This window comes from Falco biarmicus, chromosome 7, assembly GCF_023638135.1.
Source record: "Falco biarmicus isolate bFalBia1 chromosome 7, bFalBia1.pri, whole genome shotgun sequence".
NCBI classification, from domain to species: domain Eukaryota; kingdom Metazoa; phylum Chordata; class Aves; order Falconiformes; family Falconidae; genus Falco; species Falco biarmicus.
In genome coordinates, this window is record NC_079294.1 from 42638908 (window position 1) to 42653247 (window position 14340).

At 44.1% G+C, this 14340-nt stretch overlaps 1 protein-coding gene across 1 annotated transcript in view; it reads left to right on the forward strand.

Moving 5' to 3' along the window:
• Positions 1–4803: 4803 nt before the first annotated feature.
• Positions 4804–14340, forward strand: part of RHOJ (ras homolog family member J) — a 62896-nt gene continuing 53359 nt past the window's right edge. Inside the window, exon 1 of the mRNA XM_056346443.1 lies at positions 4804–5495. Within this exon, the coding sequence (XP_056202418.1) occupies positions 5321–5495 (175 nt within the window). The 5' untranslated portion in view covers positions 4804–5320. The remainder of the gene's footprint in view (positions 5496–14340) is intronic.

A 14340-nucleotide genomic window follows, 5' to 3' on the forward strand; every position in this document is an offset into this window, starting at 1 on the left:
ATAGAGCACTTCCACCCCTCCTGTGGCCACTGTTGAACTGTAATTTTTCCTCCTTCATGGGCTGTTTCTGCTTTTCAATATAACAAATTCCCAATGACCACTTCACTGGGGTGGGAGGCTGATGAATGGGGCTGCCAGCAAGGAAGGAGATGAAAGGATGGAGGGAATAAGTGTAATGTGCCCTCTTTTCAATTATTCTTGGCACAATGTGGAGGGCCATACAGGCAATCCAAGAACCAAGAGGAGACACTCCAAGGCTGCTCTATCCAGGATTAGGGGTCCTCCCCTGAGAATATGGTGGCTGTGGAGATGTCTGAAAGTCCCAAATTCTTTAGCTGCAGGAGTCTGGCTCTTAAAATTACATAGTCAAGGAAAGGTCCTGAATCTGATGGCCAGGGAAACCTAGTTTGAACAGCACAGTGATAGTTAAGATTAATATGGTGCTGGTATGTTCAGTCCAATACCAACACAATTCCTGCCCTAAAAAGCTCTGACAATCTAAACAGATTAGACAAAGGATAAGAAAAAATGTGAGAAGATTTGCCTGGAGTCGACTTACAGTTCAGTAGTAGTGCTAGAAACTTCATTCCCACATCAACACTGGTAGGTGGAAGGAGGGTGGCTGGACGTGGCTGTTTCTGGCAGTGAGACGTGGGGAGAAAAGCTTCACGGTAGTAGAGTCACCTTCAAAATCCCCCACCCCATGGAGGTGCCTCATGGGTGAGAATGTAGAGCCAGACTTGCTCAGTTTAGGCTAAGAGGGAGTCATGAAGGGGATGGCTTAGGAGGGCAAGACCTAACGCAAAATAAGGACCCTGTAAAATCAAGGCAGTCAGGTCTGGTGAGGAAACCAGTTAAGGAAGAAAATTCCTCTGACTGTCAAGTTTTAAGATCATAAGATTGCACAAAGGGAGACCACTGCATTGCAGGAGGCACTGGAGAGATGTGGGAGTGGGAGGGCTGGCCAGGGGAAGAGGGCAGGGAGAGTGCAATAGAGCATCGTATCCTTTTTTTCCCTTCTGCAAGCCTGCAGAGAAATGAAGAATAGAGTTAATTGGCAAACATATTGCTCATTGCAGAGCTAATTAACAAATTTGCAAGTCCTTCATCTCCTACAGATCTTCTCACCAAAATTTCTTGCACAAGCCTTGAACTTGCTAATCCCCAAGGAAGCAGCTGCAGGGATCACCCTTTCAGACCTGTACTGGTGAAGATGAAGGTGATGCTTCCACACACATGGGAGCTGGACATAATTCACGGCCCTAGGAAGAGATCTGCTGCCAGTTAATTTGTTAATTAACAAAGGGTCAGAGGCACTTCATCTAAAGCAGAGCTTTTTGTTTTAGAAAAGCACTTTGCTAGCACTTTTCTAGAAAGTGCCTCAGGTGACATCTTCACTCCAGGGTGCTAATAGCACTTGCCTGTATCTATTATCTATTTTAGCCTCCCTCCTCACCATAGTAGTCTTGGGTAGAAGCTTGTAAAATGAGCAGGAAACAAACTGGGTTGGATACCTAGAACCACTCTCATTGAAACAAGCTTTCCAAGCATTCAGCCTAGTTGGGTTCACTTTTTTACTTTGGCTACATCTTTCCAAAATTTGTTGCTTGGAACCACCCTGCTCTTACTGGATTTGTGAGAGATGGAAATGACTGAGATCTTGTGAGCAAATCAGGCTATTTCTGACATGATCAGTGAGAGAGAAAAAAAGCTGTGGAGCCAGATTAAATAACCAGACCTTCTGAGCTTAGCTAATCATTACCAATAAACCTGTGATTTCCATGCTGGGGCTTGTAGGCAGTTCCATTGTGCAAGAGTAGTTTTAGGGAAGCTGGAATTTGCTCAGCAACTGCAGAAGAGTCAGTTAACCTCAAGCATTGCCACTGGCAATTTGCAGATTAAGAAATCTTTTGTAAAACACAACAGGATTGCCTCAAACTTCGGTAGACTGCTAGACAACAGGACTGGCTGTTAATTCATGCAGCAAAGTCAGTGCCAACTTTGTAAGTAAAAGATACAACCCCAGAGTAGCAGAGGGGTTGATGTTTGAGGCCCCTGAGAAAAAAAGGTATAAACCAACGTAACTATACTTTGTAGCAATGAAACCAGCTCTTAAGATGCTTTGATCCAGTTGATCTGAATAGTGCCAAACCAAGTTAAAGCAATGAGATTAAAGAAAACATTCTTAAATGTTAAAGAATTTTTCTAAAATTAAAAAAAGTATGGTTTTAGTCCAGATACAGGTCTTATTTTATAGTTTTATTATAACTCCCCTAAAGCTGCATGTATCACCTATAAAGGTAAAACAAAAATGTAACATTGAACTTGAGTTGTACCGGCTAGATGTCAGCCTTCCTCACCTTCAAGATAAACTCGTCTGGTTGGCATCTTCCAGGGAATAAGTTTTACAGGCTCTAACAGTGTGGCTGCACTTTCATCATGCATGCTGAGGGGTGCAAGTTCTTGCATTGATGCATCTTAAGTAGAACTGGCTCCCCACAAAGCTTCTCATGCATCAGAGCTTAGAAGTGGAAGGGTCTGCAAAGACCCTCTGGTTCAGCCCCTTGACAGTGTAAGTATCAGAAAAGCTAACCCCTTCAAGCAATTTTGAAAGACCCTTTTAAAAAAGGTGGAGAAAAAAGCCTCTAGGGAAACAGCAAGGCAATTTCGTTGTTTAACCTCTTGCAAAAAAACCAGAGGTGGATACATTCCCGCTGAGACTTGCACAGCTTTATGCTCATGGAGGAATGAGCCACGGGGATTTTGTTGCAGGCCTAAAGCTGGCCTAAGCAGCATTAAAGCTTGCCTTAACTACAGTATGTCTGGCGTTTTGGAGATATATTATGCCTTTGTAAAATGGGAAGCAAGATAGCTGTTGCTTTTGTCTGATAGAGGCAATGGGGAACTGAACCATGGATTGTTTGAAATTTTTGCTTCCCCAGGCTCTGCAGTTCCTTTGCAACAGCATGCACTTATATATTTGGCAAACTTACCCAACAAGGTCACTAGGTTAGTAAGCAAAGGCATAGAGGGTATCAGCGTGCTGGTACCTACTCAGCTACGTAATAGCTAAACAAAGGCCCAGGCTTGGAGTTTGACCTCAATTGCAACTAGAAAGAGGCTTAAAGAATAAATCCCTGTAACACTTGATGCCCCTCGGGATGACCCAGCTGTGCTGCTGATGGTGGAAACAATCAGCAGAGTAAATGCTTGGAGAATGGGGGTTTGGGTGTGCAGAGCTCACAGGTTTTCTCGGATACACCTCAGCCTTGGGCTGTAGTTTTGAAGGTAAGAGGATGCCACCCGAACTCCTAATTGTGAGAAACCCTTTAGTGATGGCCTGTGACAGCAGGTGTGATGATGGGCCTAACAGTGCCTGCTAAGATCCCTGTTGTCAGCAGGGAGGAGGACATGAAGAAGATGAAGAACACAGGACACGGTGCAAAAACTACTGAATGACCAAAGCTCCTGATAAAATATGGCAAACAGAGCTCCCTGGGGCTCTCCAGGTAAACAGACAAACCCTGTTCAACCTTGTTCACATGTTTTGTCCATCTACCACCTCTTGGGAAAGGTGTTCAGAGCTGGTCCTGCACACAGTTAGATGGCTGAGGAGCTCTGACAGACATAGGGCTTCACCTGTCCAGGGCAGGCTGCCAGTGGGTCTGCTGTGCCCCTTCACTGCAAGAATTGAAGGACACACCGTCCGGGGCGAAGGAGGTTCATTATTAAGGTTGTGTTTGTCCTGACTCATGCAGTCTGGGGCTAAACCAGTTCCCTTTTAAGGTTGTCTTTACAGGTGTGCATCGCTCCAAGCCTGGGTGCGCTTTTGGGCATTTCTTTCTAACCAGGCACAAGCAAGGCAGGGGAAGCGTTCGGCATTGGGGTGCTTCCTCGTGGGGTCCCGGCAGGGGGTTGCTTCCCCCTTTCAAAGCCTTTGAGTCTTGTGGAAGGGAAATGCAGCCAGCAGGATGTGCTGGGCTGCTGTACTGAGGTTTATGTTAGTGTCTGCCTTGTTTCTGCTGGAAATTGCAAAATCTTTCCTGTGGAAGGAGTGGGGAGTTTGGCCCTTCACGAGCATGTAGACTGCTGTATATTTAAATGGAGAGAAGATTTAGGCAGCACATGAAACACTAGAACAAAACAGACAAGGGAGCAGAAATCATACAGTTCAAAGCTGGTTTTCCACGAACTGCTATGCAGTGTTGTTTGGTTTTTTATTATTCCTGTAACTCTTAATTCCATTTTTTTTCTCTCTGTCTGTGTTAACATATTTACCCTAGGAGGGGGAAAATCCCTCTTCTTTTTGGGGGTAGATGAGGGGAGAAACTTTCTGAGTGCCTGAATTGAAAAATCAATTGTTTATTCTTTCTAACAAAGTTTTTTAAAGAGCTATACACACAGAAAGTTGACATTAAACTCTGCGTACCCACTATACCTCCTGCCTGCCTTTCCACCTCCCCCGCTTCCCCTCCCAAATGGAAGAAAAGACCTATCCCGGGATCAGAGGAGACCGTGGCTGGGAAGGACAGAGAGGCCCGAGCCACCGGCATCGCTCCCAGCCTGGCCATGGGGGTCCGGTGGCCGCATCTCCCACCGCCTCTCCGAAATCCTCCCGGCCCGCAGCGGGGCGAGCAGCTCGAGCGCGGGATGGAGCAGGAAGCCTAAAAACTTCGGTCTGCAGAGAGACCTCTAGTGTTTTTCTTTCTCCATGTCCTGGCAGAGTTCCTCCAAAGTACAAATACACACAGAGCTCCCATTGTTTGCAGCCCTTCACAAGCCCACTGATCCTAATATGGAATTCAGCAGGAAACCCATGATTTCCTGACACACAGCAAGCTGGAGAAAGAAAGGAAAAACTCCATTAAAAACCTCCAGGCTCTCCTCCATGTTAGAAATGAAATGGAAAATGGAGTGGATTTAACAGGAATCCCCGATTCCTGCGGCCAAGCTAGAGGAAGGGAGACGTGAAGCAAAGCCGCAGGCTGCTGATATCTTTTTAAGTTGCAATAAATACTGAGAACTCTGGGGCAGGATGAGGATTTCCTGACTCGGACGAACGAGAAAGGACAGATCACTTTTTTTATGATACTTCTCTCTGTATATTTAATTTATTCACCTTGATGATTCTCTTGCCTGGTCTGGCAATTGTTAGAAGAGGCTGTGACAGCCTGGAAACATTAGTATGATTTCCTGAGTTTGAGATTTGCTGCCCCCCCCCTCCAAACTCAGGAAAAGTCAATACAATCGCACTTCATTTTTCCTTCATGTGCACTTGGAAGTCCCGGGAGCAGCAAGAGGAGCGGCGGCAGCAGCAAGAATGAACTGCAAGGAAGATGACAACTGCACTGACGGGAGCAGCAATAACACAAAGAAGATGTTAAAATGCGTGGTGGTTGGGGACGGTGCAGTCGGGAAAACTTGTTTGCTGATGAGTTATGCCAATGATGCCTTCCCAGAGGAGTATGTCCCCACTGTGTTTGACCACTATGCAGGTAAGAAAGTGCTTTAAAAGAAATTGTATTGAGAGCTGCAGGAGAGCCAGGTGGGAGGTAAAGGAAGCTCCAGGAGAGGAAAGGACGGTTCAAAGGGGATACACGGGTTGCTTCTTGTCCGGGAATGTGATTCAGGCCTGGATGGTACCCAGGCAGCTTAGATGTCAGCTCATACAGTTGGGGCAATGCAGGATTTATTCAGAAAACCTACTTGTTTGCTTCTGAATTTTATTTTGGTTTTGGCAAATAAGCAGCGTTAGAGATGCAATTAAATCCATGGGATTTTAGGGACAACAAATATAATTCAGCCTCTATCTATTTGTATTCTTGGTTTGTTTTTTGGAATTCTGAAGTTCTGAACTTTGCAGGCTGCAGTTATGAAGACTATATATGTGTGTGTGTATATATATATATGTATATATATATATACACACACAAAAACATATGCTATTGGTGATCTTGTGCCTCATGGCAAATGATGCATAAATTACAATATCTATACCCTATTTAAAGAGTAATCCTTGAAAATATATCCTATTTAAGAGTAGTCTTTGAGAAAACCAGCATAGCCTCTTCCAGTGCTGTCAGAAGGTAACTCCCCTTTCAGAGATATTTGTTACTTCATCTATAAATAGATTTTAATAACTTAATGGTAGGGAAAGGAGAAGTGGTGACCAGTTTGAGTACATTATAGTGAGGGAATGTGTAGTATAAAAAAAACCCCACAATCAGGATCACTGATGCTGTACACTGCATTGCTGTGCAAAACACACCCACAGGTTAAGTACAATATTCACAGGCCTCTTTCTGCAGCAATTACTTGCTTTAGCCAGCTGTGTCCAAAGATATCACGTAGATGGTGATAGCCTAAAACTGTTGCTTAAACTTCTGCTTAAATTTTCCTATCTCAAATTCTGCTTTTTTTCTTCTCTCACTGCTCCTTTGCCTTATGGTTGTTGTTGTTGTTGTTTACGAGATCCCTGAAAAACAGACTCTAGAAGTACTGCAAAACTCATTGCTTATCTTGCAGCAGGAGTTGGAGTTTCCTTCATTCTCTCCCCACCTCCTTAAAAACTGAATTTTCACGGCGTGGCTTATCATAGATTTGGTATACTGTAATGGGAAAATCTCTGTTTTCATTCTGGCTTCATGTCAGGTTTAGCAGATGAACCGGCCAAACAAGAAAGCTGTGTAATTGCAGAATCCTATCCATGGAAATGTGAAGACCTTTTCCTCCACAAGAGTGGGCAGCATCACTTCTAATGCAAGCAACACTCTTCCCTCTGCCCTTCCCACCAGATAGATTAAACGACCATTTTAGAAAAAAAAAATCTTCACCCAGACAAAATGTAAGAAAGAATGTTGCCTGTTGTAAATATGTACTTCCATGAGCCAAAAACCCTAAGGAAGCCTGACTGCATGAATTTATGCCTTATATTGCAACAGCACCCACTTTCCCATGATAAGCTGAGATCTGCTTGTCCCTTACAGCTTGGCATCCCAGCAGGACACCAGTCCCAGTACCCACTGCCCTTCTCTTTTTCTCTCCCATGCCCCACAAATACCTCTGCATCTGGAAAAAGCTATACTGTAGCTGGTACCAGACCATGTACGCATCAGCCTGCGGGCTGGGTGGTTTTGGTGTGAGCAGGGGGGCACACACGTGCATGGGGACTGTGCACACCCATCAGCACAGAGGCTAGCCAGGCAGGCTGGCGCTTGGTAGGGGCACCACGCCAAGTTTCTCTTCCCTAGCCATCTGCAGGTGACTCGCAGGGACTTGCTTTGATTTTCTTTCCACTAAGTCAAAACTGGGAAAAAGTGCCAGTGGGCTCAAAAGTTACTGGGGGAGACAAGAGCTGAGAGAAGGTTGGGAAGATGAGGAGTGTCACTCTGTAATCCTCATTTCCTTAGAGTGCCAGGTAAAAGCAGTATGCATGCGCTTTTAAATCAAGCTACATTCTCAGGGTTTGAAGACTTAGACCTCTAAAATATCTCCAGTTATTCTTATTTGCCTTCTTAACTATTATAGCACACAAATATAAACTAAGAATGTTTCAATGAGAAAGTTCAGAAAGATAAGGGAAAAAATAGCTGCGTATATTAACATGCTATTCTGAGACAGACTCTGCCCAGTGGCAGTGGTCAAAACTAGCATTGATAAAAATGGAATGTGGGTTTTTTGAAAAATCTCATTATTTATTAAACCAATTTCACTACAAAACTGCACACAGAATTGAGCAATGGAAATTGGTTCTGCAGCAGAGCACTGGAAAAAAATCCCACTCATAAGCCATAAAAATATTACATGGCATAAGGTATAACATAACCTATTTAAAATACTCTGGGTATTGAGAGAGAAAAGAGCTCACCTGGGGCAACCTTACCCCTGAGCTTACAGCCTTTAGGATATTCTGTCACAACTCCTTCCACATCCATCTGTGTGGCAGCCCATATGGCACAGCAGGACCATGGGCATGGTGACACCACAGGCACCACGGCGCACAGGGAGGCTTCATACGTAGGCAGATCCTGCAGGGTGGTGGAGGCTCTGGAAAAATCACATTTGAATTTACCCCTGAGAACTGGTTTGTCTGCCCCTGCCCTTGCCCCTGCCAAAACCAACTGTTTCAACTTTCCCAAATGCGCTGAAACCATTTGATTCAGTTCTGCTGTGCTGGAAATGCTCAAAAGCAACTAATGGCTGCAGATTTTGGCAAAGCTGCACTTCCCATGGGAGGTTTTTCACCCAGGTTATTACCAGCAGTGGTGCGTTAGCAAGCGCTTCCTCTTGCCTCACCAGGTCACAACCTGGTTGTGTGTCCCAGGGCATTTACCAATTTCCTTCTTTCGAATGGAAAAAGTAGGGAGGGGGGAAGCATTAAAAATTGAGGAATCCAGTGGTGATCTCAGAGCAGTTTCTCACTGCTGCGACTCTAGCGACTCAGGGAAGACAGTGATACTATCCAGCACAGTGTTGGGAAAAGCTCCAGCTGCACCAATGCCGTGGCCAAGGCGTTAACCATTCACAGCCCCACAGCACCAGCTATGTTTACTTGCCCTGCTGCATCTCATCTTTTTAGTTCCTTCCCTGGGCAGGTTTTTATAACCCAGGTAAAGCAGGTGAACATACCGACAAGGGTAGCCCAGAGGAAGCAAGCAGCATTTCAAACAGCTGTGCTCCAAGTGTTAGATCCATACGGTACTTATTCAGTGTCTTTCACATGAAAGGGCTTGAAAACACTTTATAAAATTCAAGCCCAACCTGCCTCTAAGAAAATCAGAGGCGGTAGATGGATTTCTCCCAGTGCAGGAAAAGGCTTTCTGCAGATAACTTACACAGCATTTACAACTCCAATACAGTGATGCCTGGGATGAAAGGCTGTTGGTGTTTCAGCATGTATGCAGCTGTGTTGTACAAAAGTCAAAACCAGTTACTAGCTGCACACTAGTAACATTCTGCCACAGATTTCACCCACAGTCCACAAAAATGAATTTGTTCAGGGCCTGTTGCCAGGGTTGGGATGTGATGGATGTAGAGTAGGGTCAGAGGCAATGCCAGACAGATGGGGAAGCCAAATTTGTTACTTGGATACGAAAATGGTTTGTTTTGTTGGATGCGTGGAAGTTTATGAGTATGGTTATTTTCCAAGGCATTTTTGATGGAGGGCAGAGCCCTGAGTAGGTTCCCTTACCTTTGGGGAATTTCCAAGTCCCACACTGAAAGGGTTTAGCCATGGGGTAAAAGACTTTCTAGGGCAGGCGAAGCAAAGTGCTGCCCTAGTGACAAACAGGATATTACTGGCAATAACTGTAACAATAGGGGCTGTTTGGATAGTGACTAGATGCTTTAACATCCTTGTTCCATTCCATGTTTTGAACATCAAATGCTGCTTTTCTGTGAGCAAAGGTCTTTCAGCCAGGGTGACTTGTCTTGTGTCTAGCTATGTAAGGTTATAAATGTTTATTTAGGGTTGAGGTTGTATCAACAAAAAAAATCAATTCAACTATTAGCAGAGTTGGTTTAATAGTACCAAAACTAACTGGCTTGCTCTGTGAAATACAGAAGGGAGGTGTGCATTATTTGTTACTTAGGCAGCCACCAAGCATCCCATTTGAGGTTCACGAACCCTAAGAACCCAGCATTTTTTAGCATGAAATTTATTCACCCTAAAACTTATATTCAGTCTTCCTAGAGAGGTCATCGATGACCCGAGCCTGTCAGTGTTTAAGAAGTATTTGGACAATGCCCTTAATAATATGCTTTAACTTCTTCTCAGCCCTGAAGTGGTCAGGCAGCTGAACCAGACGATCGCTGTAGGTCCCTTCCAACTGAAACTATCCTACCCTACCCTACCCTAGTCTAGTCTAGTTCATTCCATTCCATTCTACCCTATTCTGTTCTAAAAGTGCATTCTTTTTTTTTTTTTTCCATGTAAAAAAACTCAATTATTAAGGAGCAGTACTAATACCATGCAACTAACTTGGCCCACTATGCAGAGGTGAATGAACTCATTAGATGGTTGAAGTCTAAGGAGAAGAGGGTGGTGAGTCTTAAACTGCCCAGTTCAGGCATAGCACACAGATGAAATTCATACAAATAGCTTTAGGAGCCAAAGTTGCATCTTTGGTAAACAAGGGAGGTCAACCCCTCCAAAGGAGAACTACAAAGCATCTGCACTGAAGACATAAAGTAGATGGCGTAAATATGTCCCTCCCTCCCCTCATGTCTCAGCACAAACTGATGAACATTTATAAATAGTGAATCCATTTGAAAAAAATTAGCAGTGGCATGTGATCAGCTAATGAATAGCATACCAAATAGTTCAGCCATGACTGGAGCTCTGTAAATTAAAAGCAATATAGAAGAAGACAGCTGTTAATTACTGTTAAGAGACACATATTTTGTTCTTTAGTGATGATTCAACCTAATCTGTCTGACTTTGCACTGAAGTGGGCTGGAGCGCTCACCAGTTGCACAAGAAGCAGTGGTCCCGACCTTGCTGGCCACGCAGGGAGGCAGAGTCTTTTGCTCTCATGTTCTTATTAGCAGAGAAGCAGTACTACTGCTCTTTCTTGGCCAGAGCAGTCAGCTTGCACCTCTGCAAATCTGTAAAACTGTTATATCCTGCCCATGGGTCACAGCACTGACTCAGATCCCTGTTCCTCGTGTCCTCCCACGAAAGAGAGCAGTTGGAAGAGGGCTGTCACTGCCCATGGGGCTGCCCATGGCTGGCCGCTCTGCGTGCTGGGGCAGGCAGGAGCACCCAGGGGAGACAGGCCATGCAAAGCAGTTTTGCCTGGCAGACTCTCCCTATACTGGAAGAACCACCAGCCAAGTCATGGCAGAAACCAGATGGGAGCCAACACATCCCAGTTTCTCCAGCTACCAGCACAAGAACACACCTGTCCACACTTTTGATGTGCTAGCTATTTTTAATTGATTGCTAATGCACACTGGTTTCACCCCATCTCTGCTTGCCATGGTGTGCAAGCAATGACTTAAACCCCATACCATCACTTTTTTTCCCCTGTTGAAACTTCATTAGACAGGAAGAGATTGCCCGAGGAGATTTGCAATTTCTGCATGGGTGCTGCCGTGGGAGTCTTCACACTACCACATTCTTGAGACAGTTGTCTCCTATAAACAGCCTTGGTAGCATATTAGAGAAACCCTTCATGCAATGTTTGGAGTCATTAAACTGAAAGAGCTATAAATAGCACTGAAAGAGAGCTGTGATGTTTATTTGCATGGACGTTTGCAGTGGGTTTTTTTTTCCTTTTAATGTTCATCCAATTTTGATTGTACAGATTTGAACTTTATGTGAGACAAGAAAGCATTGACTCTTTTAAAGATCTGGCTCTTCAGACCAGCAACCACAGAGCAGATATGTTCATTTTGCCTCTTGGGAGCTAAAAGGACTTCTCTGCCAATCTGGTATCATCCAGAGTAAACCAGGGATCTCAATAAAACACTCAAGGTAGGACACAACAGAAACCCACCAGTGCAATTCAAAGATTTTCATGGCTGACACTTCTGAAGATAAATTTTACAGAACCACTAATTCTTAGGATCCCCACAGAAAGTTTAATACTCCATGCTGTGTCGCATAAGCCAGAAGAGATGTAGTGAACCTCAGATTTTTTCACATCCAGGAAGCCTGGACAGTCTTTATACCAAAAAGGTGCTTTTTGTCTGCACCACCCTGCACCACCATGATTATTCCACATTCAGGAGAAACAGGCACATATACACCCCCAAGCCTCTTAAGACCTTTTCCTTCTGAAGGTGTTTTACAGTACGTGAAGATTTGTGATAACTATCGCTCATATCTCTCTTCCTCACACACATCCCTGTATTGTCCTGAGGGTGCACAACCCGCTCGAAGCCCACAGAGACAGAGATCCTTGGATGTTTTGTCATCCTATTTACTCAGGCTAAACGAGTATCAGGTAAATGAGATCAGAAACCATCTGCAGTGGTGCTCTGAGCATTGCGGTGACAAAGGTCCCCCTTTCCCCCAGCGCTACTGAAATGCAGCGGTGGCTGGGAAGAACCTGCAGCACCTAAGCTGCTTCCTACCTTTGCCTCTGGCTCTGTTACACAGCTGCTCTTTGTGCTGTTGCCATTCCTGGTTTGATTTTACACTGACGAAAGCTTTATGCTACAAACACAAAGAAGCTCTCCACCAACCCCTCCCACACCCACCAGCATCTTGCTGATCACCCAGGACTCAACTGGCAGCCCAGAAGCTGCTGCAGCCTGATGCACAGAACTGGTTTCTTCATCCAGCATCAGCAGTGTACAGATGTCCTTGTGCAACCAGCACAGCAGGGGACAACACTGCACCATGAATAACCTTTACAGTTTTAAAACAAGATGTAAAGAATAAGCACACACATCAGCAAGGATAGTGCCAGCAATTAGAGGAGTAGATGAAGCAGCCATGTTATTTTATCCAGATCTATCTGCCCTAAATTCCACCTAAGCCCCTCTGTCTACTACTTTGCATTAGCTATGTAGCATTTGAGGGCAATAGAAAACACAAAGAATACTAAGCGGAGAGTTAGACCATTTGAATGTGTATTGGTCATTCCAGCGTAGAACAACGGGGTTTTTTCAGGTCAACCACAGTCCTGAGGGAATGGGTAGGAAAGATGAGAAAGTAAAATGATTTAAAAAGAAATATTTCTTTGCATGGTATGTGATTAATCCAAGGAATTCATCACTGTGCAGACATTACTGAGGACAAAATTTTAACAAGGTTTGCAAAAAAGGGAGGCTGGACCATATATCAGGTGGATTGTGTGTTATCATAAGCTAATGAAGATTTCCACAAGAGATAATAAAATGTGAGCTGACACCACCTCCTGTTAGGGGCAGGGATAAGACCTAAATTTGGTCTGATGAGTGGCAAATTGTCTTAAATCTGCTCATCAGAGTTGAAGACCTGACTCCCTGGGCTGTGAGTTTGGCCCAGTCCAGCACTCTTGCACTCGGCGCTGTAGAAAAGGACTTTTTGGAATGATTCTTCTGATATATGGATGAGCAAACAGATTTTGAAATTTTGTTTATGCAGCAATGGCCTACTGCAGAGACATGGCAGGATTTGTCTGGAGCATGAAAAGAGTGAACAGTGGTGGTGATGAGAAAATGACCCTTTTCTTCTCCAGTCCTCCAAGACAGTCGATCTTAGCCTTTCCCTGCCCTTCCAATCAGTGTAACTTTGCAGGAGGTGACATCAGCTGAGAAAACCAAAACTGAAACTGTGGGCTCTGACCCTTGAAGGACAATCTCTACAGCTTGGACAAACAATCACATCCACTATCTTAAAATCAACAATTGACTCAGTACAGCCAGCCATCCATACCAGGGGGCAAAACCACCCACAGGTAGTGCCAGACTAGGCGCATGTTGACAGTCAGGCAGATGCTTTTCAACAGCAGATGTTCCACATGTGGGAAAGAAAAACAAAAACTTAGCAAAGAAGTCTAAGCAACCAAAATTCCAAGACATGTACAAACTTCTCAATTTCTGCAGGATGTGGCAGTGGTTTTGCTGTCATCATTACGATGGCTTAGTTACAGATCAAATCAATGCAAAATACCTCCACTAAAAGTTCCTTCTCAGTTTCTGTTCTCTTGATAAACCTTGATACCTTGATGATGTACTAGTGATACACATCATTGCTACTGCTCAGCACTGTGTACATTTTGCCCTGCAGGCAGTGCCTTTCCCATGTTCTAACTTTCCAGTTGTTATGGCCAGACCTAATGACATCATGGAAATGGCAAGGGATGAGGAAGAGCAAACATATTTCCTTCAATTGTTCTGTTCAGACAAAGTCATTAAACAGTAATGACATCTGTCAAATTCTTATTTATTTTTGCAATGAAAAAAATCCAACTTATTATATTTCTAGTCTGCTTTTAGGAGTGACCACTCACTAGTCTCCTGTCAGATATACTGTTCTTGTATCCCAAGCCATGGGTCTTCCAGCTAAGCCAGAGAATAAGTTACTGAAGAATGAAAGCTTAATGAATTGTCACCCCAAGTTTTATCCCAAGAGGCACTGAATGAATGAATTCTAGATCGGATTTATGAACTGATATTCATCTCTCTTTTTTCCCCCCAGTTAAGATCAGGGAAAGTGGGTTTTAAAATAATTTCTAATAACTAAAAGCTAAGGAAAAAAATGTTTATTTATCTTTATTATTAAGTATTATTTTCATTCAGACTCAGGAGCCTCTCACCCAAGACAAGCCATGCTACCAGCAGCCTTGGCTGAAAGCAGGGACTAGACCGTACGTGCAACTTATACATGTGCTAAAATGTTCAAGCGCC